Here is a 27,176-nt window from a genome sequence, read left to right on the forward strand (position 1 = left end):
TGGGTGGTGGCCGCCTTCTCGGCCTTCATCAGTAGGTACTGAGAAAGAAGACAGGCACTGCTGAGTTTATCCTTGCATCTGGCTCAAATCTTCGTAAAGACCATTAATGGCAGTGCCTCAGCTTAAGGCAGATTTACCAGGCATCTTTCTAGACTGTTCTGCCAAAAGTTCATTTCCATGTCCCCTCATACCAGCTGAGCTGGGAGCTGTGGTTTTCATGTCATCAGTGGGGTAAGGCAACCCAGTTTGTGTGGTGAGCCTGTCATTTGGTCAAATTCAAAGTGGAAAGAGGTGGTTTTTCCATTCAACTGTGGGCAGCTGTCCTTTACGCACACATAAACACATGGTGAAGGGAACAGGGCTCTGTAAGCAACGTTCAAGCAATACGTATACAGAAAGCTAAACCAAGAACATTGCTTCTTAATGACAGCTGGAGTCACAATAGGCTGATGTTTGTGCCAATTAAGGCAAATCAAGAAAGTAAAAAAGTCTGTTTTTCTGCCCACCTCAAGGGAATGAGCAGCGTTTTCAGGCAGTGACTGGTTGATGAAATCTTCCAGGCCTTTGGGTTGGGTCATCTGCGGGGGAGTGGGAGAGACTATGGAGGACACCCCTTCAGCGTGTTGTCTCATCTGCTCTTTCTGTAGGCGCCGCTCCTTCCTCAAGTCTTTGGCCTTTCGACACGGTGCTCGGCTGGGATCAGCTCCCATCCCTGGACCCCAGAAAAAGAAAGGCTGTTAGTAAAGGAATGAGACATTTTAAGCTTTTTCCTGAGTGGCATTTCATTTTCATGGTGTAGCAGATGACGGTCTGAATTTCACTACAGACAGTGACACAGATCTGGTAACAGATGTAGGTTTGCAGGCATGGCTGCATGAATCAGTAGTTCTCCCTTTGCACATTTTGGGTTTTTTGAGTGGGACAATCAATTTCTCCCCATTTGCCTCTCTCCATCCCTTCCTTATCCTTGTACTACCGCTGATCCTCCTCCACTTCCACCTCCTCCTCCTGGTGTCCCGCCAAGCCCTCCAGCTCTCTGGGCATCCCGTGTCAACAGTTTACACGCCCACATCCTGTTTGGAGCAATAAAAAAAACTAGAGCCATTTCCTCTTTGTCCTGCTGCCAGACGCTACCATCAGCTCGCTTGCTAATTTTTTCTTCTGACTCCAGAGAGGGATGCCCGGTCCTGACAGAGAGAGGTGCTAACTCTGGCTCTAGCCAAGACACACACACACTGTCTCAAACTCACACACAGGTACTGCTAAAAACATGGTGAAGATCAATTCCTGTTAAGGCCGATGCTCATGCTCCAGCAGTTAGAATTTCATAAAAGTTGTCACTGCTTTTCACCAGCACACACACTTCTCTCAAAAGCAAAGTAAAGTGCCTAGAGATAACACATGCTGCTTTTTTGCTTGTAAAGACAGAAAAGGTATTTAATGCATCATGGGAACGTTGTTATTGAACCATTCCTGTGAACCATTCCTGTCAACCTGCCTATGTAAAACAAACACACTGCTTTATACATACAATATACTAGTTTAGGCTTCTTAGCAGGCTAGAACTGGAACCTGTCAATGTGACACAGGTGTAATAGTAGAGGAACCCTGGCACTGATGAACGTTTTCTCTGTTTATGTCTGTAGCAGGCCAAACCGAGCTAGTATTCCTATTTCTGTCCAATATCGTTGAAGTTTATAATTAGTACTAGTATAATTATTACTATTACTTTGTAAGATGTCCTGTACTGGACAGCAAAGATGACAACATGACAGAAAAGCATGGAGCGGGAACACAGCTGAAGCCCTTCTCGCTGAGCAGATGCAGATGCAGATTCTAGACAAAGTGAACAGTGACACCTTGTGGCAAGCTTTAAATACTGGAAAGCTCCACAGTGGCTGCTCTAATATTTTTAAGGCACTGTCCATTATGGTTAAATGTGTTCAGAGAATATTATGACTCAAACTAAAGCACAAAACATAAACAGCACCTCTTACCGTGCTTGGGGGCTGGTATTCTCCCACCTGAGACAGATGGAGAATTCTTCTGTGATGTTTCTGACCCAGCAGGCATGCCCCCGGCTACGCTCTCCTGAACTTCTGTGACAGCAGGACACTCTGCCACCTCCTTCTGAATGTCTGTGATGACAGCACTCTGCACTTTTAAGAGACAGACTTCAGTGGGCTCCTGTGGGCCTGTTTCTCCACCCACAGAGTCCATCGGCTCCCCTGGAAAAGACAAAATCAATATAGCTCACAGGGGTTTATGTGTGATACAGAGCCCACATACTAAGTCAAACAGTAGTTGTTATATTTTGACTCTGTGGATGCACAGTAAGTCCATACAGGGAGACAAGCAACTTACCATCACTCTGTCCTTTCGGTAATTCCCCTTTAGAAATAAATTTGCTCATCTTCTTAAGGATTTTTTTGTGTGATTTGGAAGGCTGGAATTTCAGTGCATGACATCTTAAGAACATAAAAGGCAGAAATGTGATTAAAACAGAGTTTCTGGTTTATTACGTGATACATTTGTCAAACTACCTGCCACTACCATGTTTTTTGGGCTTTCAGAATAGTGTATGAGAACATTCTCACCTGATGGTATACTGTGGACAGCACGTCTTGTTCATAATTGGTTTGTAGACATATTTTCCACTTCTAAGGAAGAAAATAAAGGTGTTTTATATTATAAATGGTTTAATAAAAGCAAATTAGGAAATTCTCGTCATTCATATAGGTAGGCAGGATTTAAGTGACCCACCTCCTCCATCCTCTGTCTATGAGGTCTTGATAGTCTTGGACTGTCATGGTGTGAGACCACATCCCTGTAAATACAAGAAATAAAGATTCTTCAATATGTGTAGCCTAACAGTTTTTATTTCATTTACGCTGTACTATAAGCTACAAAAAATCTTTTCTTTTTCCTTATACACTTCTTAAAACATTTTAAAATATATTCTCATAAGGATATAAACTACAAAGTTTTAACTCAGAGTCTCTATGTTGGTCTTATGGGAAATCTCCCAGTGTCCCTCAGAGTCCATTCCCACAATAACCCCCCCCCGAATCTAAATTATTTGTAGTAACAGAAAACTTGAACTTAAACTGCTGACCCTTCCTTCTGAAACCATATACACAGTTTACATGTGCACACATACCAAAAACTAACTCTGAGAAGCAGGACCACCATCGGTGTAGATGTAAAACAACAAAGGAAACTGAGTGTGTTCCAGTTCACACAACACACACTGGGTTTGTGACAGAGTGTAATCTTAATATAATTCCCAAAGTTATATCCGGTAAATGACGCATTAGAGATTTCAAGAGTTCCTCACATGAAGCTGAGTAAAGCATACAAATACAAGATGGGCTAATATCAAGTGACTCAACTTGAAAAACTACTAACAGCAATAAATCTGGGCAAAAAGAGGGTCAACAGATATTAGAAAATATAAACAAGTTATTCGTTAGACAACAAGTCACAAGTTTAAAAAGGTCAGAGTTCAAGTAAATCACAGCTATTGAATTAAATGTGGATGTACATTTGCTTGTAGCACAGCAGGTGCATCTGGTGCACATCTGATGTAGTTTTCCATTCACTCAGGCATGACAGACACACACAGGAGAGGGCAGGTGTTGTACATTTGCTTTGCATTTACATGTAACAACAGCCGTGATAACATCAAGGCAAACGTAACTGTAATGAAAAAATGTTCCTTTCTTATTCTACACTGTTATCTATGGTTTGTGCTTCGCTAGGATTAGATTGAATATTCCTATGTAGGAAAATAATATTTCATGTCTTGCCATAGATCCGTTTATATATATTTCACCTTTCTCTTAGGCTGCTCTACGGTTGTCTCTGCCTGGCCCTCCCAAAACCAAGGCCAGAGGAGCTGTGTCTTTGTCTCTTGACGTTTATTGCTCCTTCTGCTCAGATAACGAGTCTCCAGTGGTACAGATGGAAGTGGGAAACATATTCTGCTATGACTTCTGAGATGAGATGGTAATATGCAATTTGATTGAACGGGAGAGACATTTCACCCTGCCCAGAGAAACTGACAAAAGGCAGAAGGATCTTCAGGATTTGTGTGGTCTCTGCAGTATGCCTTTGTGATGCATGTTCTGGTCTTCCCAGCTGTTTTTTTAAATTTTCTTTCCTCATTATATTTTATTTTTCTTTGCATTACAATAAATTGCACAAACGACAACTCTTTCATGAGCTTCTATATTAGACAATTTCCATGACAGTAATCTGACCACATGCTCAGAAAGGTCCAAGAAACAGTAACAATAGCAAATGCACACACCATACAGTACAACCTAACTTCATAATGAGCATGTGTAGCTGCAAGCCTGATTTGATTTGCATCCACAAGAATTATGTCTGCCTCCATGCCCTATATGACCTCTTACAAGAATTAAACAGGAAAAGCAGTCTTCCTGCTTCCTTACATCCTGCCAAGATCACATGATGTAACATATCCAGATTACCACTCTTAGATTAGACAGTAGCCCTCGTCTGCAGGCACTACGCCCAATCAATCACTGACTGCATTAGGCACTACCTGAACCTTAATTATAGTAAACAGATTTCACTGTAGCTGATTGCCCCCCCCCCATTGTGTTCTTCTGTCACACCAATTTCACAGTCAAATATTTAAGCACGTAACACTGCATTAGCAGAGGTTTTCCTTAAAACAGTAGTCTACAGTCTTGAATGACTGCGTCACCTTGCAGAAATCTGAATTGGGATGTAACATGAATTCCAGTGCAAGGAAACAAAAGTGGTACAGTATCAAATGGAATGCGCCTGCAAGCTCAGTGTCATCTGATCTACGAACATTCACACAGGACATGCAAGATACACAAATTTAGCAATTATGGGCGTAGAAGTGTGTGAAAAAACATGGCAATTTAATTTGTTGTGGGATTTTTCATTCAGTTTACATTCTCAATTGAATGAGCCACTAGCAGTGTGTAGTGTGTCAGGCCATGCTGGCACAGTAACAGTTGCCTTTTCCGGGGTTCCTGTTCTCCTGTTTCAGCATGTGGTGAGAGCTGCGTTATATTTAGTCTTATGTTTATGTTGCTGCAGTACATGTACTTTTCCCAGCCTACACTATAAGCCACGTTACCTGTCACATCTGAAAAACTTCCGTCCAATTCAATTCTGTGACTCGTGGGCAACTACTAGACAGTGGTCTTACTGTCACATTATGCGACTTACAGGTTCTTGCATTGCCTCACTGTCAGTAAGCAAATGTACAGCTACATCGCGCGTTTTATCAAAGGACATGTGTGTTGCGGTGTTAAAACTCGTATAGGTGACACGAAAGAGACACTTGCTTTTCTGTAACGCTGCTCTACATTTTACTGACATTTTACGTAAAACAGCGTTAGTCAAAAAATACCCACTCGGCACCACCAGCACTCAGCTACCTGATCAGCCTAACTAGAAGTATTCAAAGACAGTCCAGCTGATTTGGCAGAAGGAAACAGTGATGCTAACGGCTAGTAATTGAGCTAACGGGTCAAACAACGACCTAAGTAAAACGATTTAAGGTTAGCATAAGTCTGCTTTGGACATGATGTATCGTCCCCGTAGTATCACAACAACAGTATTCAACTTCATTGACAGCAAGCTAGACATTTCGGTGACAGTACGTTAGACAGTTATCCGTCTTCCAAACCCGGTTAATGTTACAGGGAGCTACATCGTTAGCATAACAGACACAGCTATAGCGTCCAGCTGCGTTACTTTATTAGACACTTACCGTGAGAAAGGTTTCCCTTATCATTTTTACAATATCCACAGCGATATCCATCACCCCCTCCGAAATACTCAACTATAGTGTAAGACTTGCTTCCGGCCATCTTCAACATTCAAGACGTAGCAGCTGAATTCGCCCGGTGTCCGGTGTGGTGCCGTTAGCCATCGAGCCCCGCCCACAAAACATACGCAATCACTGGTACGTTCACGTACGTTTGAGATGTTTAACATGTACATTGCCTGGTGTCATGACATTACAATCCAATCGGTGTGATTAAATGAGCTAATAACTAGATTTAATTACTTGATTTGTTCATACACTACTGACAATGACGGTCAGTAGTCCAGCTCTCTACCAAATGTACAAGGCTAGTTATGGTGCAAAGGTCTGAACATCACATTTGGGACATAATGTACCACAAATATAAGGAACTATACAGAATATTTATTAAATCATCTATGCAAAGAGGAAAGACAGCAAAATAAATCTTCATGAAGATGCTGCACAACTGACAGCAAATAAAAAAAACCTGGGGAGTGCTTGTAAATCACAGCTGAACCATGTTCTCTTTTTTGCATATTATAAAAGTTTGTTTTTTTTAGCTTCAACAACCATCATTAGGTTTTACCTAAACAACAGATTTGCAGGCTTATGCACAGGTTGACAAATATAAAGACATTGTTGTCCAATAAAAGTAGCCTCTGTCCTGCACACAAGCTGCTGTCCCAACATAGTAGGTTTATACATGTGATTAGGCATCAGCTAAAAAGTTGAAGGGCTACTATGACACAAGCCTTTAAACAAAAAGGAGTAGACAGCAGTTATGTTGACAATGATGCTCTTTGTTGACCTCTAATTAAAACTGCCGTGGGAGACAGGGATGTTTTCATGAAGATATTTCATAGAGCCATGCTCAGAAAAGTCAGCAACTGTGTGTCCTTCACCTCGAAGGACCCATTTAGTGGTCAGAAGTCCCTCCAAACCCACGGGACCTCTAGCATGTATCCTTGCTGTACTGATACCAACTTCAGCACCTGGAGAGGAAAAGGTAAAATTTATTTAGGCCGGCAGAAAGTCAGACACATGAACAAGATGCCTTATTGCAATGTTAACGTCTTTGTTCATCGGCTGTCGCTACAAGTGCTTCTTTTTGTTAATGTCAGAATGCTATTAGACTGCAAGCAATCAGAGCCAAAGTCAACAGCCTTTATTCATGCAAAAGTGCACTCCAAAGTTCACCTAAGGTTTACTATGAATCTGTACATAATAGGTTATAGTGCATTGGCTGGTTTCCAGTGAATTTTCATCAGACTGTTCTCCCGATAACATGGCAGCATCCAATGTAAGAATATTATATCGGCCATATTTATAGATTTAGATTTATTGCTGACAATTTTGCTTAATAATGGAACTGTTCATGTTCTCTGTGGGCATCATCTGAACTCTGAAGTGCATTTTTTGAATGAAACAAGATCTCTATATTTTGGAGCAATTCCTCACAGTGTAGTAAACATTTTATTATGTTTATCAACTAGAGATGATTGAAAGCTACTGTGATATCTATATATAAAAAGCAACAGAATTCCTTATCAGGTATACACATACCAAGGCCAAAGCGGTATCCATCAGCAAACCGGGAACTGCAGTTCGAAAACACACAGGCACTGTCTACCAACTGCAAAAACTGCTCAGCGGTGTCTTCATTTTCTGTAACAATGACTTCAGTGTGGGAGCTGCCATATTTGTGGATGTGGTCCACAGCATCCTGCATGCTGTCTACCACCTCAATGCAGCACTCTAGGTCCCCATACTCTGTCCTCAGGGACTTCACCTCAGATGGGCTGAAAGTTAAATAGGAGGCAAAGCGGGGGCCAGCATGGATCTTCACCTGAGGGGCAGAAAGAACACCAAGATTGAGATAGAGCCTGAGGCTAGTGATGAAACTTCATTTCTGTATCTACTGTATGGGTATGTTTCTTACATTTTCTGTTCTTAGCATGTCAATGATCTGGTCAAATACAGGAGTGCGAAGCAAATCTCTATGGATAAGGAGGGTCTCCATGGCATTGCAGGCTGCAGGATAGTCACATTTGGAGTCTCTCACTGGAACAAAACCTCTTGTTAGAATATTCATTCACAAAGTCTGAATTAGCTTCAACACCTTATACCTGCTATGAAGCTTCTATAAGCTGTAAAACATAAGGCAGGAGCCATTATTAAAATGTACTTAAATACAAAAAGAAACCACATACCGACATCAATAACTTTGTCTATGCTGGCATCATTGTCTACGTAGACATGACAGACTCCCTCACTGTGGCCCAGTACAGGAATACCCTTAGCTGCCCTTTGGATGTCACGGACCAGCTCAGACGAGCCCCTTGGAATGATCAGGTCAATCATCTTATCTAATCTGCACAGGTCTTCTACTTCTTCCCGTGTGCTCACCTATATTACAGAAGGTACATTTTGCCAGAACACGTGAGTCAATAGATTTATAAAGTAACAATCTGCAACACAGTGTTTAAACAATGTAGCGCTTTCAGTCTTACCAGCTGAATGGCATCTGTCACACCATGAATGGAAAGAGCTTCCTGAGTGAGTTGATGAAGGATTCTATTTGTGTTGGAAGCTTCTTTACCGCCCTTTAGTAGCAAAGCGTTCCCACTGGCAATAGCTAGAGCGGACACCTAAACCACATATGAAATATACAATACTGTGATTTTAACTTTCAATGAAAACCAGTAAAATGGTTTCCACGTCAGCCGGTGATGGAGGTTAATTCAGAGAGTGACTGTTGGCTTTGACTGACCTGTGGGAGACAGTCAGGGCGTGACTCAAAGATGACCAGGAGGACACCAATGGGGACAGTAATCTGCTCCAGCTCTAGGTTGTTGGCAACCCGGGTCCTCCTCAGCACCCGACCCACACTGTCCTTGGAGGACACAGCAAGCTGACGCAGGCCAATGGCAAGGCTGTTTAGTTTAGCAGTTGACAGACTCAGGCGGCTGATTAATGCCTGGGAGAAAAGTCCTTCAAGGAAACAAAGTAATATAAGTAATACAAGTAATATAATAAAAATGAAGTTTTTTGTAAACAGTGATATAATATTATAAAATCAGTTTCCTTTTGAACCATAGCTGTGGGTCAGTGTGGCTTTGTACCTGATGCTGTTGCCAACTCCATGTCTCTCTTGTTGGCACTTAGAATCTCATCTTTCTTCTCTGTAAGCAGCTCAGCAAGAGAGCAGATAATCTCTCCTCTCTGAAACAACACACACAAATCACTAATTAATACAGGTAGCACTTCAGTTTGGGGGAGGGAAGGGCCAGGAAGAAGCATGTCACCTGTTCAGGAAGCAGAGAGGCCAAAGCCCTGCCTGCATGTCGAGCCATCTCCGTCTGTTGCTCCACAGTTGGACCTGGCGGCAATAAAAAAGCATAATAAATGAAACGTCAAGAAGCAAATCTGATATTCTCTGTATATAGTTATCAAGTACCTGCAGGTTTGACTTCAGAGAAGAACGTGCCAATTTTCTTCCCATCTACAATATCTGTGATGACATGACCTGTGACTTTAGGGTCTGTGCCATTTGCAATGACAACAGACGTACCACCCTGTAGGGCCCACAGCGCTGCTTTCACCTGATTTAGACAGTATCATTTAGTATATTAATAATGATTCATCACCCAAGTTTCTACTAAAAGATAAAAGGTGCTGTCTACGATGCTAACCTTGGCTTCCATGCCACCAATGCCTACTCTGGACTTGGTCCCATAAGTGATCAACTGCTGGTCTCCTGGATAGAATATGTCAATGAGCTTGGCATCATCCGATCCTGGGGGATTGTCGTACAAACCTGTAGAATACAAGGAATACAAATTTTTGGTTATTAACACTATCCAAAAGGAGAATCTCACAACAAAATCTGATCACCTATATCATATTTCACACCTTAAGATGACTAATGAGAAAGATCACATGCATATTTTGGAAAACCTTACAAGAAAATCAGTGGTCATTTCTGTACCTTGAACATCAGACAGGGCAATAAGAAGGTCTGCTTTCATTTCAACAGCCAACCGTGCAGCCAGGCTGTCGTTATCCTTGATGCTTATTACCTAAAAAACAAGCAAACGTCACTAAGCTAAAAGGAAATTTGTATTTGTAATGTTTCACTTTCTAACAGGCAACTAAAATCTCACATCAGAACATAGAAGCTGTTTACAATTAACAGAGAACAATTAAAGCAGTTGTTAAATTAAACCTTGTGTTAAAAACTTGAATTGTTGGTGGAGCTAGAATTAGAAGCAAGGTACATCCTGTAAATACATCATCCCAGCTGGGAGGTCCTTTACACAATACCCACATTTACTCCCTGTAGGTCACTGCTGGGAACAGGGGGTGGAACAACTGCATCATTGGTGTTGATGATAGGAACTATGTTCATCCGTAGCAACTCATGAAGTGTGCTGTTAAGATTCCGACGCTTCTGCTCGTCATGAAAATCCAGGTTGGTAACTAGAATCTGTGGAAGTGATGCATTTCAAGAATTAGGTGACGTTTGTGTCACCGACTTTCAGAATTGTACGTTGTGAGACAAGTGAAATACATACTTGTGCAGTACAGATGCTGTACTGGGTAAACATAGCTTCATACAAAGCCATCAGACCACTCTGTCCAGCAGCCGCACATGCCCTCGCCTCTAAAACTGGAACCGACTGAAACACAAACATACAAAAGACACCTTTGAACAAACTGCAGGAGCGGTTTATCCAACATTTTAAATGCTTATCCATGGTGAGCTACAATTTACAGTTTTATTTACCATCTCTTTTAGTTGGTTCTGTCCAGAATGCAAGGCTTGTCTGACACTTTGAGAAAGAAGTATCTCATGTCTCAGTCTCTGCTTCCCAAATGCAACAGCCCCGCTGGTTACAATCATCATCTCTCTGCCTTGATTTTGCAGCATGGCTACCTGAGGACACACAGTAATGCAATAATATAAAATCTCTTCTTCAGGGAATCATCCTTTATTTGTGTGATGAACCTAATGTAATACTATTCACAGTAATATGAACTTCACTTGACAGAATGTCTGCTGTTGTCTAAGCCATAAGTACTAATGTGGCATTACCTGCTCTACTATTGAAGCCAGTCGTCCAAGTGCCAAACCACACTCATCTCCACGTGTCACCACAGCGCTTCCCAGCTTAACTACAATACGTCTGGCCTGCTTTAACTCACTGCGATGAGCAAACGACTTCCCATGGGAACGTGGGAGGTTAACTGCAGAGAATAACAATGTTGGATTTGAATCACAGTTACTTACTTTTAACACGTAAAACAATTCATACTATAAAGACACCATTTACTCTGCAGGTTACTTACATTTCTGTTGGGAAAAGGCTCTGATGGAGACTGGATAGACATTTGAGTGACTAATTCTGGGTGGAAGGTGGGCGCACAAGGCCAGCCTGGCAAACATGGCACTGGTACTAGTACTTCAGGACAGCTATCAGGAACAAACAAAGCATACTGTAGTTTACAATCAATGCTGACAATCTATACCACCAGGGTAAATGTAAACACGGTGGAATAAGATCAATGAACAAAACTGACATTATTTCAATCTTACTGAAATGTTTTGCATTAACGGCCTCTTTAATGTTTTCAGCATTATGTTCGAACTTGTATATGACACACTGACCCAATAAAGATGACATTGTTTAAATTAACCTCGAAACATCGTTTAGTTAAAACATTCGGGATCAACGCGTCAAGCTCGAAACAGAAAGCAAATTGTTGAAGTTATTCATTTGGTAAATAACAGAGTTTATCTACGTGGCTAATGTTACAACTGAAAACACACCTGGAACAAGCTAAAGTTAGCGAGCCGAAGCTATTTTCAGCTAGCTGTTCTCATTCACTAACTTAGGCGCTGTTTCCTAAACATGAAAACAACATATGTTTAATTTTACAAACTCCTTACCAGACAATGCGATAATGTTGAAACCAAAACAAACACAGTGATACTGGAATGTACAGCACACACGCAATAAGTCGTTATGACAGTCCTTGCTGCCACATCAACAGCCCACGTTGGTTATGAATTGCGATAAATACGCTATTCACGAACACTGGCTACACACGATATCCACGTTCATATAGGTTTTTTTACGTACGTAAAATAGTATTCGGCAGGCACACGCGTATCTACGCGGAAGTAAAACAATAGGGATGGAGAACACGCAAAACTGACATTCCAGATGTAACATTTACTCTGAGCTTTGGTTTCATTTTTAAACGCAAACGTAACTTTTATTTACTGCCTTAACAAAAAAAAAAACAGAAGCACAAAAAACGGCAAATTATATATATACGGAAGCCTGGAATGGCCATAAAGTTAATCATGAAAATGTGACGTGCTATGAATAAGATTTCATTTTAGGTTTGTCACATGGCTGTGTTTTGTAAAAACACATAAAACATTTTGCGTTAAACACATAAATGCAGTTAAATAAAAACTAAATGATTCCAATGCTTCAGCAGACGAAAAATATCTACATTGTGAAGCACTACGAGATATTTTATCACTGCAGTAATGCAATATACATACTAGTTATTTATAATTGACCACATCAGTGTCGTTCAATCCTTATTGATGAAAATTTTAATTTTACAGAATCAAATCAAAGAAACTTTATTTATCCCCCAGTTCAAAGCAGGACACTTGAACAGTATGTCAGTTGTATAACAACCATATAACAACTTAAGTACGTTCTTAAGATGAAATAATAATCATCAATAATTGAAAAATAATAATTATCAATATGATGGAATAATTATCATTATGATGGAATAATTATCATTATGATGGAATAATTATCATTATGATGAAATAATTATATTATTTTTCTATTATTGCACATATATGCACATATTTAACAGGTAGATTTCTCCACTAAATTTAAAGCTGGGTAAACATCTTCAAAAAAAACAATTTTTTTTCAAAACAATTTTCAGATGGTTTATTGGTTTCACAGATTGAATATATTTCGTTTTTTGCTCATATTCTCAGGCATTGTCCAACTGTATTTTGGCCAAAAACTCCACTATAGAGGATGGAGATTCCTGTTGTAGATTTAGAAATCTTGAGCATTAAAAAAGGAAAGGAGATTGGAGATTTAAATAAAGAGTTGTATGAGAAAATATGATAAATTAGCCAAACACGGTCTCACTGCTTACATCCAAAACCACTTCATTGGCCTTTACGTTTTGGTTAAATTTTCATGGTTTTTCCACAGAGTGGACCAGCAGAATTTTCTGGCTGAGACACAGCAGCAACTTGGGCATCCAGCAAATGGGCTGCTCAGTCTGTCACAAGGGGCAGCGAGACCACACACACTCATACCTACGTAAGTCACAGAGACTTACGTAGGTATGAGCATTGTTGGTAGTGCACAACTGGTCGTGACATTTCTGTCATGCATCATGTGCCTGTGTTACAGAGGAGCTGCTCATCGTGATTGTGTGTGTTGTGGTTCTCTTTTCAGGACGACGTCATAATTTCACACCATGTTGGTGAGAATCCTTTATCTTTTCTTTGATGACGCTGTCAGTGAATACCAGGTTGGTGGCAGTGTAGTGTAGATTGTAACATACACATTGTTAAAATCTGACACTGGGTTCTAAAGACATCAGATCATCTCACCTGTGAAAGCCTTTGTCAGAAATGTCAGCATTGTTCCAGAGCAATCTTATACTCTGGACTTGCTGCTGTGTTTTCCAACTGGATAACAGCTAAACTGAAAAACTGATTCCGTCTCAGGTTCAGATGAAACTGATTATTCCTGTAATCCTATATATATTTTCTGTCTAAGCCTGTTGTGTATTTTCTAATATCCTGGTGTCCAGAAAAAATTCTGACTTGTGTTGACGTACCACTGATCCCAGATCAGCGTGGCTCCTTTCCGAAAGTTGAACCCAGGATCTGAAGATAGATGTTGTGACCCAGTGTGGGCTAACAACATGCAGCTTAAACTGGCAGTGCAGTAGTGTGTGTTCATAATGTTAAAGACACTGTGCTATACTTCAGCGTAAATCTCAAAAGTAAACATCAGACTCAGATATGTCCAATGAGCTTCTACTGTTGATACGACATATATGACACTGTAATATTTCATTCACTAAAGTCAGTGATTCTACTACTAGTAGTTCTCCCTCAGTCTTTTCCGCATTACCAGGACCAGCGAATAAAATATGTCACTGTTAATCTTAAAGCTGTTGTTGTGAACATCTCTGCTTTAATCTGTATTTGGACATTTGTCCTCTGTGACCACTTATCACATCCTGTCTCAGTGAACCTGTTTCCTTGTAAAAGACACAATCGTTGTTGCAATTTCTACAGAATTTTAAGGCAAATAGTCAATTATTACACGTATATTTGGTAAATTGATGTATGGAGTAAAGTGAAGTAAGAAGATGTTGAAATGAACAAATAAACATCCTGATTAGTTTTACAACACTGATCTCAGCGTGTAATTACCAGTTTATACAGGTGTTAAATCCTAAGGAGAAGAATTTTAGCATTTTACCAACTTGGTCACAATCTTACAGTGGAACATAAACATGAAATAAAATATAAAAATATATGGTTAACATTAAATTGGTTCATTGAAGCTTCTGAGAGATGTTTCTAGATTATCTATGAAACTGGTACTTGATGTCTTGTCTTGACCGTCTTCTGCTCAAAGTGAGGCCAACAATGAGTTGAAGAGCTTCCAAACCCAGCAGCACAAAAGAAGCGGTGATAAAGTCACTTCCTCTATGTGGTTGGAATCCGGAGGCTCCTCTTTGTCTGGACTGGAGGTTGTAAGTGCAGGGTGCTAGAAGAAGCATCATTATATATTGTTAACATATGTCTCCACATTGCTACCTTAAGCTTATCACCACTTTATGTCACTACTAGTACTCAGGTGTTGACTTACTTATTGAGCCGCCAAAAACGCAGGTGACAACATTTCTCCATGTGGTCCTATGGTCCCCGTCTGATCTCGTCTCTGTTGTCAAGGAAACTCTGGATGAAGTTCTCCAGCCTCCACAGCTGCACCTGTCACCACCAAAATTGAAACATTAGCTTCATTAAAACATGAAGTGAAGAACAGACTATAAACAAGCTATAACATGTCATTCTTACTGAAAGTGAATGTGCAGCGATGGTTTGTCCGGTGGGTGTCATCTCCAGCTTGGGTGTGGGCTGCTTGGAATGCAGGATCTTAGTTGTCTCTAGTCAGCAGTGGCAAGCATTAGAATTTAGTGTGAGAAAGTAAAACTCATCATCTCATCTCATCATAACCTAACTTAACCTAAATTATCTTATAATAATTACTGTATTTACTGTATTGTTTTTCTCTGCGTCTAGTCCCGCTTACTTTCAGCTACAAAAACCATTCAAATATCAAAAATGCACCTTTTCCAGAGAAGTGCACTATTATGTTTCACATTCATATCTTTTATATTTTCAAATTATTAACCTTTATTCAACTTTTTTCCCCATTGCAATTAATGGAAACAACTTTTCAAATATTCTTCAGCTTTGTCTACTTTTAGCCTTAACTACTTCAGCATACTTTATTTGAACTACAAAACTATCTTCAACTATTCAACTATTAATCTACAGATGCAGCGGTTCATTTTTGCTGATTACAGGCGACTTACAGGCGCTGACACTCCTCATACCAGTGCCTTTCCAGCCGGTTACCAGCAGCCCCCCTTCTTGTGCTGTCGGCATGTTAAACATGCTAATGTGGCCATCCCCATTTTAAGCACAAATGACGCAATTCCAGGGTAAAACCAAAAGGTGGAGCTTTGATCAAAAATTGTGCTGTATAATCAAGGTGAAGTATAGATACAGTTCTGAGATCAGACCTTAGAACTGATTGTGTCATATCACACACTGTTTGGTAGACAGACAGACAGACAGGCAGGCAGACAACATGTACCTTACAGCCTCAAATGAAAAGCTGACAAATTGCAATTTTTTAAATTTGAGTTCATGTCAGAGTTGAGTATTGTTAAGCAACATTCCCACAACGGTGTTCACGTCGTTCACAGAATCTACTGAATAAACGCCATAGATTGCTAAAAGAAAATCGTGATCCAACCGCCCTTTGATGACGTCACTCCCGTAAAACCCAAACCCGCCATGAATGACCCGCTCCTTCGCCGGGTGCGGTGGCGCGTGCCTGTAATCCAAGCTACTGGGAGGCTGAGGCTGGCGGATCGTTTGCGCTCAGGAGCTCTGAGCTGCAGCGGACTATGTCGATCGGGTGTCCGCACTAAGTTCGGTATCGATATGGTGCTTCTGGGGGAGCCCGGGACCACCAGGTCGCCTAAGGAGGGGTGCACCGGCCCAGGTCGGTAACGGAGCAGGTCAAAGCCCCCGTGCCGCTCAGTAGTGGGCTCGCGCCTGTGAATAGACGCTGTAGTGCAGCCTGAGTAATACAGCGGGACCCAGTCTTTTTACACTATTTACACTGATCCGCTGAACAGTTGTGACGAAACGCACCCTCCAGCTAATGGCTGATCATTATACAACCGCTTCTTTTTTGGGTTCATATCAACTCATTTCTACGAAAACCTTCTCTGTTTGTTGGTGCTACACCGCCTCCTCCTGGACAAGAGGAGCAATGACATCAGTTCCACTACAGTCAAATACAGAGGATAATGTTATTATCCAGTGTGTTTGATTTATTTATCAATAATTACTGGTTTGGGGTTGTGAATAACAATAGGCATATTATGCTGATTCAGCAGGTTCATAGTCTATATATTAAGTCAGGGAGACTCTCAGTCTGTCAGGACAGGCACAACACTTTCTCCTCTGTCGTATCACTGTAAACCTCTAAGACTGTCAATCACCAAGCTTAAAAAAATCCTCACCATGGTTGTTGGTGAAGAAAGTTATAAAGCACCTGAAAAAAACCCGAGAGCATGAATGACAATGAATTGTCTTCCTACAAAGCCAGCAGCAGCCAACAAAGTATTTTACAGCCACATGTCCTGTTAAGATTAAATCATTATTTCTATAATAATGTTTTGGAGCACAACAAGAATCACTACACTAGATAGTTAAAACTGACCAGGTCAGTGTTATTCAGTGTCGATCAAATTCCCATTGATGAATGTTTGAATTTCTGCAGAATGTCTGAGATGAAATTAATCTTCTTTATTTAAGATGCTGCAACTATACAAGGTGTTTGTGTAACTGTAATCATTTTGTCATTTTACCCTACAAATACCAATATTTTAACTCATAGCTGTGTCTGTTATCACATCAGTCATGTAAATTCATTTTTTAAATTGAAATCTGACTTCTTCTATTCTGAAAAGGATTGAAGACTTACAGACATTTATACACAGAGAAAGCACAGCTCCATCAATTTAGGCTTGTGGAGATGTTTACAACTATGACAATAATTAAAAGATGAGGAATTATAGTCAGAAAACTTGTTTTTTACATTACACTGTCAAACATATAAAGGACAAATTTCAAAAAAGCAGCATTCCCACAACGATGTTGATGTCGTTTTACAGAATCTACTGAATAAAAGTCATAAATTGATAAAAGAAAATCCTGAGCGAACCGCCCTTTGATGACGTCACGCCCGTAAAACCCAAACCCGCCATGAATTACCCGCTCCTTCGCCGGGTGCGGTGGCGCGTGCCTGTAATCCAAGCTACCGGGAGGCTGAGGCTGGCGGATCGTTTGAGCTCAGGAGTTCTGAGCTGCAGTGGACTATGTCGATCGGGTGTCCGCCCTAAGTTCGGTATCGATATGGTGCTTCTGGGGGAGCCCGGGACCACCAGGTCGCCTAAGGAGGGGTGCATCGGCCCAGGTCGGTAACGGAGCAGGTCAAAGCCCCCGTGCCGCTCAGTAGTGGGATCGCGCCTGTGAATAGACGCTGTAGTGCAGCCTAAGTAAAACAGCGGGACCCAGTCTTTTTACACCATTTACACTGATCAGCTGAACAGCTGTGACGTCACACGCTACAGTTGATGTTTGATCATTAAAGAACTACTTCTTTTCTGGGTTCGTATCGGCTCGTTTCTATTAAATCCTTCGCTGTTTGTTGGTACAACACTGCCTCCTCCTGGACAAGAGGAGCAATGACATCACTTCAACCACAAAACGAGCAGAACGCTCTTGTTGTGTAATTTTGTCATTTTACCCTCTAAATATCAACTGTCTCCCTCATCACATTAGTCGTTTTAGTTCATTTATTGAAATCAAACATGTGTTTTTACATACTTAAGACTAAACACCGGTAACATTTTTAAAACACCAGAAAAAATGCAATTCTCATCCCACTGTATTTACGACAGTGTTCACGTCTTTTAGACAATATTCTGAATAAAAAGAAAATCCCGATGCAACCGCCTTTTGATGACGTCACGCCAGTATAACCCAAACCTGCCATTAATGACGCGCTCCTTCGCCGGGTGCGGTGGCGCGTGCCTGTAATCCAAGCTACCGGGAGGCTGAGGCTGGCGGATCGTTTGAGAAATCTGACTTCTTCTATTCTGAAAAGGACTGAAGACTTACAGACACTTATACACAGAGAAAGCATAGCTTCATTAACTTAGGCTTGTGCAGATGTTTACAATTATGACAATAAATAAAAGATGAGGAATTATAGTCATAAAACTTATTTTTCACATTCCACTGTCAAACATTAAGAGGACAAATTTCAAAAAAGCAGCATTCCCACAACGATTTTCATGTCGTTTTACAGAATCTACTGAATAAAAGTCATAAATTGATAAAAGAAAATCCCGAGCCAACCGCCCTTTGATGGCGTCACGCCCGTAAAACCAAACTCGCCATGAATTACCCGCTCCTTCGCCGGGTGCGGTGGCGCGTGCCTGTAATCCAAGCTACCGGGAGGCTGAGGCTGGCGGATCGTTTGAGCTCAGGAGCTCTGAGCTGCAGCGGACTATGTCGATCGGGTGTCCGCACTAAGTTCGGTATCGATATGGTGCTTCTGGGGGAGCCCGGGACCACCAGGTCGCCTAAGGAGGGGTGCATCGGCCCAGGTCGGTAACGGAGCAGGTCAAAGCCCCCGTGCCGCTCAGTAGTGGGATCGCGCCTGTGAATAGACGCTGTAGTGCAGCCTGAGTAATACAGCGGGACCCAGTCTTTTTACACCATTTACACTGATCCACTAACAGCTGGGACGAAACGCACTACAGCTGATGTTTGATCATTATACAACTGTTTCTTTTCTGTGTTAATATCTTCTCCTTTTCAGGAAAACCTTCGCTGTTTGTTGGTACAACACCGCCTCCTCCTGGACAAGAGAAGCAATGACATCAGTTTTACCGCAACAAGTAATTTTTTAGTTTAGTCAGAATATTTATTTTCTGTATGCGCTAGAATCTGCTATGAACCAGTTGTTAGAGAAAAGAAATGAAGCAGAACATGCCATAAAGGACTTGGAGTCACTCTATGCACAAACTTAAAAAAAGTTCATCAAAGGCCATAACAAAGATACAAAAGAATCAGCAGCACGCTGAAAGTCTACTGTAGCAATAATAAATGATTGTGATAAGAGATTGAATGAAACCATGGAGGCTATAAAATACATATGATTTGAACACATGTATGAAAGCGTAGAATTAACATAATAAGAGTAAGAACACCTTCATTAGTCCCAGAGAAAGGAAATTGCACCTTACTAAAGCTGAGTATTAGGAATGAACGTTCAGTTAGAGAACGTTCAATCTGTAGAGTAGGAGTAACATGGCCTTCAAATAGTAGAGAAACTAACTGTCCCTTTGCCATGTGAGTCCCCTGAAGGCTTTAAGCATTCTTTTGCCTGGTCAGAGGTCTGTCTATTAAACATAATGAGGAGGGACCTTAGGGGAAAGTTGACTATTTGTTTGATCTCCACTCCCACAGGTCTACAATTAACCACTGTAGACAAACTACCCACATTCACATGAGTTCAGTACTCTCCCAGGACTGCCTTGTATGCATATCAGTGGCAGCTGCAGGTCCAAGATTTTTCAGAGTCTGTAATGAATAGCATCCATCAGCTGAAACTACATTTATGCAAGCAGCAGATTTGCATTGTATCTCTTATGAGTCCTATGGCCCAAATCCTGAGTATGAGAAACCATGGTTTCGTGTTCCATACGAGAAGCTGGCTTTCAGCACATTGTACTGGAACAAATATAAAGCTGTTCTGCGTGTTATTCTTTCCTCTGAACAGGAATTATTTGACTCTAAAACAAGAACAGTCCCATATGTGCCACTCTGTAAACACGAGAAAGACACATAGGGAGACTTATCCACATTTATGATAACGTGTGAGTACAAAACTGTGTACTCACAAAACTGTGTACTCACTAAAAAACTACAAAAGTGTTGTACAATTCGAAGCATCACATTTATTGCAAACACTTTCAGTCAGTTTGTCCTGAACAGCGCACTGTGCATTTGGTAGATGACGTCTTCACTGCGCTTGCAACTCTTCTTTCCACAGATGCACTCCAGCAACATCCCGAGTGCCTTCTGCTCTATGGGCCGCACACAAGTATGATGTTGGGTTAATAGCAGATTTTGAACCAGTGTTCATCACACCAAAATCTGACTATTGCCCATGCAAACCACAGTATCCACTAAAATCAGAGGCAATTGAAGGCATCACTCCTGTTTTTAACTCTCTTCTCACAGCAGGTGTCATTGTCTTCTTTGAGAACTGATCTGTTCGTACGCCGCTTTTTCCGGTAAAGAAAATTTGGAATAAGGGACAGCCGGCTGAATGGAGGAAATGCCAGGGCAGATGCTGCTGCCAAAGCTGCAGGTCGCCTGCCGCCGATCACACGTGCCTGTCTGATTCATTTCCTGTGTCGCCTGCTCCATCACTTTCTTCCTTGCCGGACATGCAAACTTTTGCAACTCCTCAGGAACACGCCGTTTGGGCACGAGCAGGTGCCACAAAGGAAGATGATATTTGGCTAGGCCCGGATGGCAAACCAGGTCTCCCTAAACATTTCTTTCCACATTTTCCACCAGAGTGGAGACCAACAGTAACACTCTTGTAAACAAGAGGCAGCGTTGAACGTCCAGCTGAGGTGTGAGCCAAGCGCCGCCTGAAGCTGCACCGTTGAATCACACTTTAAACCATATACACGATCCTGAGAAAACACATACACGAGCAGCCATGAGTTGCCCACGTTGGACGACGTGTAGACTCTTCGCATCATCACATCACAGGAGTGACAGGGACTCAGGCGACATTGGGAGGGAAACCTGGCGGTGATAACAAATCCCAAGTGTCTCTGTTGTCAGCTGATCACAACCCTGAAAAGACTCAGACTTGTGCCAACTGAATAGAACCAAAACCTGTGATTGCAGGTAAAATTGACATTGCTTGCTCACAGGCTAGACCAGCTTCTAGACCAGTTCTGCAAAATAGAATGGTTCTACACAAGCTCACAAATTATTTGAGCAATGTTATTACAGCAATGCAAATCCACAACGAGACACCTAACGAGTATGAAGAAACAGACTTGTCTCTCCTCTCAGACCGTGAGGAGGATGATATGTCTAGGTTGGAAGGAGACTCAACAAAAGAAGAAACCCAGTGAATTCATATACATGATGTATTATGTTAGAAGTCTACCATATAAAATTTTCATTGTTAATGGTTGGTCAATGAATGACCAAAAGGGGGGAATTGTGATGGACATTTTATATCACCCCTTAATGCTGATCATTTGCATTATTAATGTCTTAATAATCATCTGATTGTTTCTGATTCATGTTTATATTCTTAAGTGTTGATCATACACAACCTTAAATATTCTATGCATTGTTCAAGTATATTGCTGCAAGCATCTGAGCAAGAGGGGTCCTCAGTTATCATTTGAGCAGGAAGCATAGTTCTGATTTGATCAGAGATCAGTCAGACACTGTGAGACAGTGTCTGACTGTCTCACTGATGACTCTGTGACGTACAGTAGTGTTTGACTACAGAATGCTCCCTGAGTGAGGCCTCCCTCTTTTCTCATCTTTGCTCATGTAGACTTGGCAAATTGTCCTGAAGTTTGAGCTCATGTGTGGAGGTTTTGCGTTATCTGTAGGCTTTAAAACTCGGGACAGGAGGAGAAGTTGTCAGAGAACCTTGGTGTGCACTTTGTGTGAGCATCAACTTGTTCTCTCCACCCGGGTGACTTTCTTTTACCTATTCTTTTCCTTTCTTTTTCAATTTTTCTATATGCATATGCAGAAATAAATTCACAAAGACAACTTTTTGAATTATTCTCTTCATTGAGTCGTCAGAAGCTCTCGTGGTATTTTTTTTCCACAACAGCGTGTACATTACAACTGTAGATGCAGGTGTACACAGTACAAGCATGTCACAAATAAATGAGTGACATTGGTGAAAAGTGTAAATGTGGAAACATGGATGATGATTATTTCACTTTGTGAACATGTGCCAAAGTGTCCATGGCTGTTTCTCCACTGTGGGACAATTAAATGCTTACTTATTTATATTTTTGATTAGTGCTTCAGTATCAAGACATTTAGTCTTAATAATCGTAAATGTACCTAAACCAGCAACCAAACGCTAAGACCAAACGTGTTGGAGCAGTGTAAAGCAGAGAGGAGAAGAAACATACAGAATAAGTTTCAGAGGAGGGGATGGAAAGAGACCATCAAGTCACTTGTTGCTCAGTGTGTCCCAGGTCATTTGGGTTCATCAGAGTCTCCATTTGACAGATGTTTGCATCCTCCAACGCTGGAGTCTCGGAGCTTTCTCCGAAAGATCTCTGGAAACATGAACAGAGTTTGTGAAGTAGTTTCAGAAATAAACATGTAAGTAATACTGCGGTTCAAAACACACCATTACATATTGCTACACTAAAATATATATGAAGAAGTTAAAAGTATTAAAAGCTGTATTAAAAGTTAGATGTAACCACTCAAATAAAATAACCTACTGTACGGATCTTTCTCCATTCAACCAGGACTCCAAGACCAGCCCCAAAAAGACCAGCTCCAAAGAGGCCAAGACAAACCCAGGCAAAGGCAATGACACCGGTGTTCTTCCCTTCTGAAGAAACAAGAAAGTCTGAGAAAAAGGAAAAAGGAAAATAGTGTCTTATCATGTCATGCTGTGAGAACTAAGCAAAGGAAACATATACACGACGAGTGTTACAATAAACAACAAACATAACGTAAATTAAACGATACTTGTGTATCAGTGTGATGCGAAATCAGCAGTCGCTTAATTAGATAATTGAAGGAAAACCTCACCGATTTTAATGGGGGTTGACCTAAACGGTCTTGGGTAGTATTTAAGAATGAAGGGACACTCAGATTCCTCCATATTTTTCTATGCAGAGAAATCATCATTTATTCTTCTGCAAAAATCTTCTGAATCAGGTCAGAGGCCTTTTTGCCTTGGGCTCACAGACTACAACTAGTGCTTTAAATGATAATTTCTCTGCATAGAAAATATGGAGGAATCTGAGTGTTCCCTTTAAATGTACATTACCATGGAACGTTAGTTCCGCCTAAACAGTTCAGACATAAACAAACTATTTAACTCACGTCACAATACAGCTACAGTAACTCCCGCGTTACTACCTCTTCTTTGTAGCAGTAAATCATTTTACAATATATAATATAATCCAAGGCTGCTTTCACTCTTTCAGATTTAGAACAAGTTACACCACTGTCAGCTTTCTGTTTTTAATCATCTGGTGAAAACAAAATAATCGCGGCCCTAACAGCTGGTGTAGTAAAGAAGGGAGAAGCTTTCTGAAGCCGAAGCTATGAATCAGCATACTAAGTTATCAGTAGGTAATTCCCCTTCCACAGGATAACTGACAAATAAACGTGGAGCAGCTCTAGAACACAGACAATGACCAGGCCAATGATTAATCCACACTATGAACTTGTTTGTCATGATGAGAGAACATTTAAACAGTTTACCAGATGTGGTCATCTCGTCTTCCTTCGGAGACCTTGTTGTGTTGGCATGGACTTCTCTTGTGTTCATCACTGTTAAAAAAAACAGTTAAGCACCTTTTAAATGTTAAAGTGATTCTAGGAAATCCATGCCGTTACCAATGAGCATGACTCGCTGGGAGAGCATTTCTGAACCCCGGCCTTTTGGCACATTACAGGAGAAGTTGCCAGTGTCACTGAGCTGAGCCAAGATCTGCAGTGTCATGACTCCTCTGCTCAGGTCTTCATGCCTTAGAGCTGTCCTGTGTCTGAACTGCGTTTCCTGTAGATCAGGACAGTCCTTTCTATCGCGGTAGACGTGGACCACCTGCTTGTCATCTTTTTTCCAGTCAACTGTCCGAGTTCTTAAATTCAATGAAGCATCAAAACAGCACTGCAAAGTGACATTTTGTCCCACTTGTGCTGTAACTTGGGGGGTGAAATGACACATTCCTGCAAAAAAAAAACATTTTTAGTGCACATTGAAATGTACAGCACCACCTCATCAATTAGCTTTGAGCAATTCCCAGCAGTGGTGGGGGACACATGAACTGTACATTAGTACAGTCTTTTTTTCATTTTTGAAATTCACTGAATGAGTGTGTGCTAACTGGTTACACTTGTTAAAAAAGACTTTTAACCACCTTTTTTTAACAAACATGCAGATTTCAAGTATGTTGAAATCTGACTTCAAGTATGTTCAAATCTGCCTTTCACATTGTCGGTGGTTATGTCTGGTCGCTTACCTGGCATCACTGTAGCCGGTACCCAGATCACCACTAACAACATTAATACAGTCTTCATCATGCGACATGAACTAGACAGCAACACGTTTGGAGAATGTAGACTCTCTCCTCCGTCCTCTCACCCACTCATTGGCCTGCGTTACTCTTCCTCCTTGGGATTGCCGTCCCTTGGGCACTTGGGATTGGCTGACCGAATCAAGTGCGTCATAAGCTACACAGCAAGCACACGGCATGTTCACGAACATGGCAGAAATTTGGTCACGGGGCTATTGCTTGTAAGAAGAAGCAGGAAGAGGTGTGTACGGTGTGAAGGGTAGCAGGATTGTGGGAAATGTGCTTTGAGAGTCGTACCAAAGTGTTAAAATTATTGTACCAAAGTGTAAAAATGTGAAGTCCTGAAAAAGTTAGTAAAAGTGAAAGTGAAAGTAAGGGTGCAGCAGGTACAACAGGGGCAAAGTTTGTCATACTCTGAAGGGGAAAAGGAGTGGGTGAAGAAGAAAAAGTAGTAATTTTCTTTGGTAGTACTACCGTGGCCCCTGGGTCTGGCTTACCTGTTTCTTGATGGGGGGTGGTGGGGGACAGTAGGATAGGTAGCGCCTGTGTCTAAACGGCTCTGTGAGACGGCGCGGTTGACAGCGGGAATTCCCACGTTCCGTGAAGGGATCTCGAGTCGCGGGACAGGCGCGGAAGCAGAGAGAGGATTTCGCCAGCTGACGCCGACCAGTTAACAGTCTCAAGGTACCGAGGGTGTGCGTGCGTGCATGCGACGAAGATATGGAGAAATTCGCACACTTCTCCTCATCATCGCTCCTATAGAGGCGACGAGTGGACGCAAGACTATGGCACCACAGGTCACAGCTCGCAACACCATATAGATAATGTCACAACACTGAGAGCTGAGTTAAAGGACATCCAGCGTGAGAGATTTCTGCTTCAACAGTCTCAACAGCAGGTGGTAGAAGGATTGGCAGACCTGCAGGCTCTTCGTGAGGACATGATACGTGCTGGGAGCCTGCCACTACCTCCTACCTAGGAGGATTGGCCTCCAAGCATTCCGAACCAAACACGTTGTGAGTTTGCTCACCTCAGAATTGCCTTAGAGACCGCAGACAGAACTGAGTCATTCGGATACCAAGTTCTATTAGACCACCTGCACCTAGAGGAAGCCAGACTGATAGCGAATGCATTCCTCTGTTCCTCCACTGTGTTCACAGACACCATGAATGAGAAGCTTGGCCAGCCACATCAGCTTGCCCTCAAGTGAATTGCCACAGTGATGGACTCACCTGACATCCGGAGAGGAGACATACAGTAGCTGCATTTGATAAGTTTGCCCTTCAGGTCCAGTCACTAGTGGGAATGTTAAAGACTTTAGGACAAGATGGAGAAGCTGAACTGCAGTGTGGTTCCCATGTGGCTCGACTATAGACTAAACTCAATCCAGAACAGCGAGTTGAGTTTTGCAGGTGCATGTACAATCATCCCTTTAAGACGTACACTTTAGAGGATCCAGCCAACTGGTTGAAGTAGGAGTCCTGGTGTCAAGTTTTCAGTGGCCTTCTGCCTGCTAGTGGATTGAGGGGTGAGGGAGAGGCCTGAAGCAAGACCTAGCAGGCATTCCACCACAGTCCTTCACAGAGCAGAGATTGCACCTAAATTCCAGAGTAGGTCCCTGACCAAAGCAAAGCAGCAGCCGTACTGTGTATTCTGTGACAATCGAGCTCATCACCTGTAGCAGTGCCCAGGCATCACCAAGCTCAACAAAGCCATAAGAGGTGCTGGCGCGGCGCTCCCACCAAGCAGCTCAGTGTAACTTGAAGGCTGCCACCTCAAAGTCCTTCATGAAGTGAACAACAAGACTCCAAAGGTGCACCTACTGGCCAGTGTCCCACAGGGAGAGGGCGAGAGTCCTACTGGTGTCCTGTACCTTGATCGACCAACGGACAGTGGCTGTGTCTTATTAAAGGTTGTCCCAGTCATTTTCACTATAACTGCAGGACTCTAGATACTTATGCTGTACTGGATGATGGATCAGAAAGGACTATGCTGCTGCCCACTGCTGCCCATGAGCTGTCAATACAAGGCGCTAATAAGACACTCCGCGTACGCACCAACTCATCACGGTTCCTGCATTTCTTTCACCATTTCACCTAAAGCAAAGCCAAGGCTAAAGTATCAGGTGAATAATGCCTTCACAGCAGCACGCATTGACCTGGCAGAATACACTTATTAGGTTGAGTCCCTTAAAAAGAAGTACAAGCACTTCAGATGCTTTCCGCTCCAGTCCTTTAGGAAGGTTAAACCTCTGCTACTGATTGGTAGTGACCATCCACAGCTCATCACTCCAATTGAGCCGGTACACCTTGGTCCTCCAGGAGGTCCTGCGGCAATGTGCACCAGATTAGGCTGGACATTGCAGGGCCCTTCCAGCCTTATCCACCCACTCTCCCAGCCACGGCAGTGCCTGTTCACCACCGCTCTCTCCCCTCAGGTGAATGAACTATCTAGACACGTGGAGAAGCTCTGGCAGGCAGATGTTATTCCAGTGAAAGACCACAAGATGGTAACTTGCTCCAGAGAAGATACCCGAGCCATTGACCTGCTTGAGACAAACGGCGTCCATGTAGAG

At 42.0% G+C, this 27,176-nt stretch overlaps 3 protein-coding genes and 1 long non-coding RNA gene across 9 annotated transcripts in view; all 4 read right to left on the bottom strand.

The window, feature by feature from the left end:
• The window catches only part of LOC114870707 (arginyl-tRNA--protein transferase 1), a 35,584-nt gene extending 29,616 nt beyond the window's left edge, over nt 1–5,968 (bottom strand). For 3 of the 5 annotated variants that reach the window (XM_055502461.1, XM_055502460.1, XM_055502458.1), the window contains exons 1-6: nt 5,853–5,935; nt 2,764–2,827; nt 2,598–2,660; nt 2,365–2,468; nt 1,998–2,228; nt 507–712 (exon numbers count right to left, since the gene is read on the bottom strand). In XM_055502461.1, the coding sequence (XP_055358436.1) occupies nt 507–712; nt 1,998–2,228; nt 2,365–2,468; nt 2,598–2,660; nt 2,764–2,825 (666 nt within the window). In that variant the 5' untranslated portion in view covers nt 2,826–2,827; nt 5,853–5,935. Of the gene's footprint in view, nt 1–506; nt 713–1,997; nt 2,229–2,364; nt 2,469–2,597; nt 2,661–2,763; nt 2,828–5,779 lie in introns of all 5 variants that reach the window. The other 2 variants (XM_029175706.3, XM_029175704.3) reach the window with 1 other exon arrangement.
• A 232-nt stretch (nt 5,969–6,200) lies between these two features.
• LOC114870706 (delta-1-pyrroline-5-carboxylate synthase-like) lies at nt 6,201–11,928 on the bottom strand. Its single transcript, XM_029175700.3, has 17 exons — nt 11,769–11,928; nt 11,168–11,291; nt 10,914–11,065; nt 10,605–10,754; nt 10,393–10,497; nt 10,146–10,304; nt 9,807–9,897; nt 9,511–9,635; nt 9,276–9,420; nt 9,124–9,197; nt 8,941–9,040; nt 8,589–8,809; nt 8,329–8,466; nt 8,029–8,224; nt 7,758–7,879; nt 7,382–7,664; nt 6,201–6,810 (listed from the first exon to the last, which is right to left on the bottom strand). The coding sequence occupies exons 2-17, from the start codon at nt 11,262–11,264 to the stop codon at nt 6,629–6,631; spliced, it is 2,340 nt and encodes a 779-aa protein (XP_029031533.1). The 5' UTR covers nt 11,265–11,291; nt 11,769–11,928; the 3' UTR covers nt 6,201–6,628.
• A 764-nt stretch (nt 11,929–12,692) lies between these two features.
• Nucleotides 12,693–16,287, bottom strand: LOC114842236 (uncharacterized). The gene is made up of 4 exons (XR_003783285.3): nt 15,497–16,287; nt 14,976–15,064; nt 14,767–14,888; nt 12,693–14,664 (listed from the first exon to the last, which is right to left on the bottom strand). It is a non-coding gene; the product is annotated as an uncharacterized LOC114842236 (long non-coding RNA).
• A 6,190-nt stretch (nt 16,288–22,477) lies between these two features.
• LOC114841798 (uncharacterized) lies at nt 22,478–25,699 on the bottom strand. Of its 2 annotated transcripts, none has more exons than XM_029126943.3 (5): nt 24,548–25,699; nt 23,922–24,254; nt 23,787–23,855; nt 22,790–22,902; nt 22,478–22,618 (listed from the first exon to the last, which is right to left on the bottom strand). In XM_029126943.3, the coding sequence occupies exons 1-5, from the start codon at nt 24,606–24,608 to the stop codon at nt 22,505–22,507; spliced, it is 690 nt and encodes a 229-aa protein (XP_028982776.1). In that variant the 5' UTR covers nt 24,609–25,699; the 3' UTR covers nt 22,478–22,504. The 2 variants fall into 2 exon arrangements, with proteins under 2 accessions (XP_028982776.1, XP_028982775.1); XM_029126942.3 differs by having other exon boundaries at nt 22,790–22,920; nt 24,548–25,698.
• Nucleotides 25,700–27,176: the final 1,477 nt, after the last annotated feature.

The sequence above is a fragment of the Betta splendens genome, chromosome 15, assembly GCF_900634795.4.
Source record: "Betta splendens chromosome 15, fBetSpl5.4, whole genome shotgun sequence".
Classification (NCBI taxonomy): domain Eukaryota; kingdom Metazoa; phylum Chordata; class Actinopteri; order Anabantiformes; family Osphronemidae; genus Betta; species Betta splendens.

Bases quoted from the DNA above. Each gene is read 5' to 3' on its own strand.
- LOC114841798 (XM_029126942.3), bottom strand. From the start codon at position 24,608: ATGATGAAGACTGTATTAATGTTGTTAGTGGTGATCTGGGTACCGGCT. The intron at 24,255-24,547 runs GTAAGCGACCAG...TTTTTTTTGCAG, and splicing joins ACCGGCTACAGTGATGCCAG to GAATGTGTCATTTCACCCCC. The intron at 22,619-22,789 runs GTAGGTTATTTT...TCATGTTTCCAG, and splicing joins AATGGAGAAAGATCCGTACA to AGATCTTTCGGAGAAAGCTC.
- LOC114870706 (XM_029175700.3), bottom strand. From the start codon at position 11,264: ATGTTTGCCAGGCTGGCCTTGTGCGCCCACCTTCCACCCAGAATTAGT. The intron at 10,755-10,913 runs GTAATGCCACAT...GTGTGTCCTCAG, and splicing joins TGGCTTCAATAGTAGAGCAG to GTAGCCATGCTGCAAAATCA. The intron at 9,421-9,510 runs GTTAGCATCGTA...TGTCTAAATCAG, and splicing joins TTGGTGGCATGGAAGCCAAG to GTGAAAGCAGCGCTGTGGGC.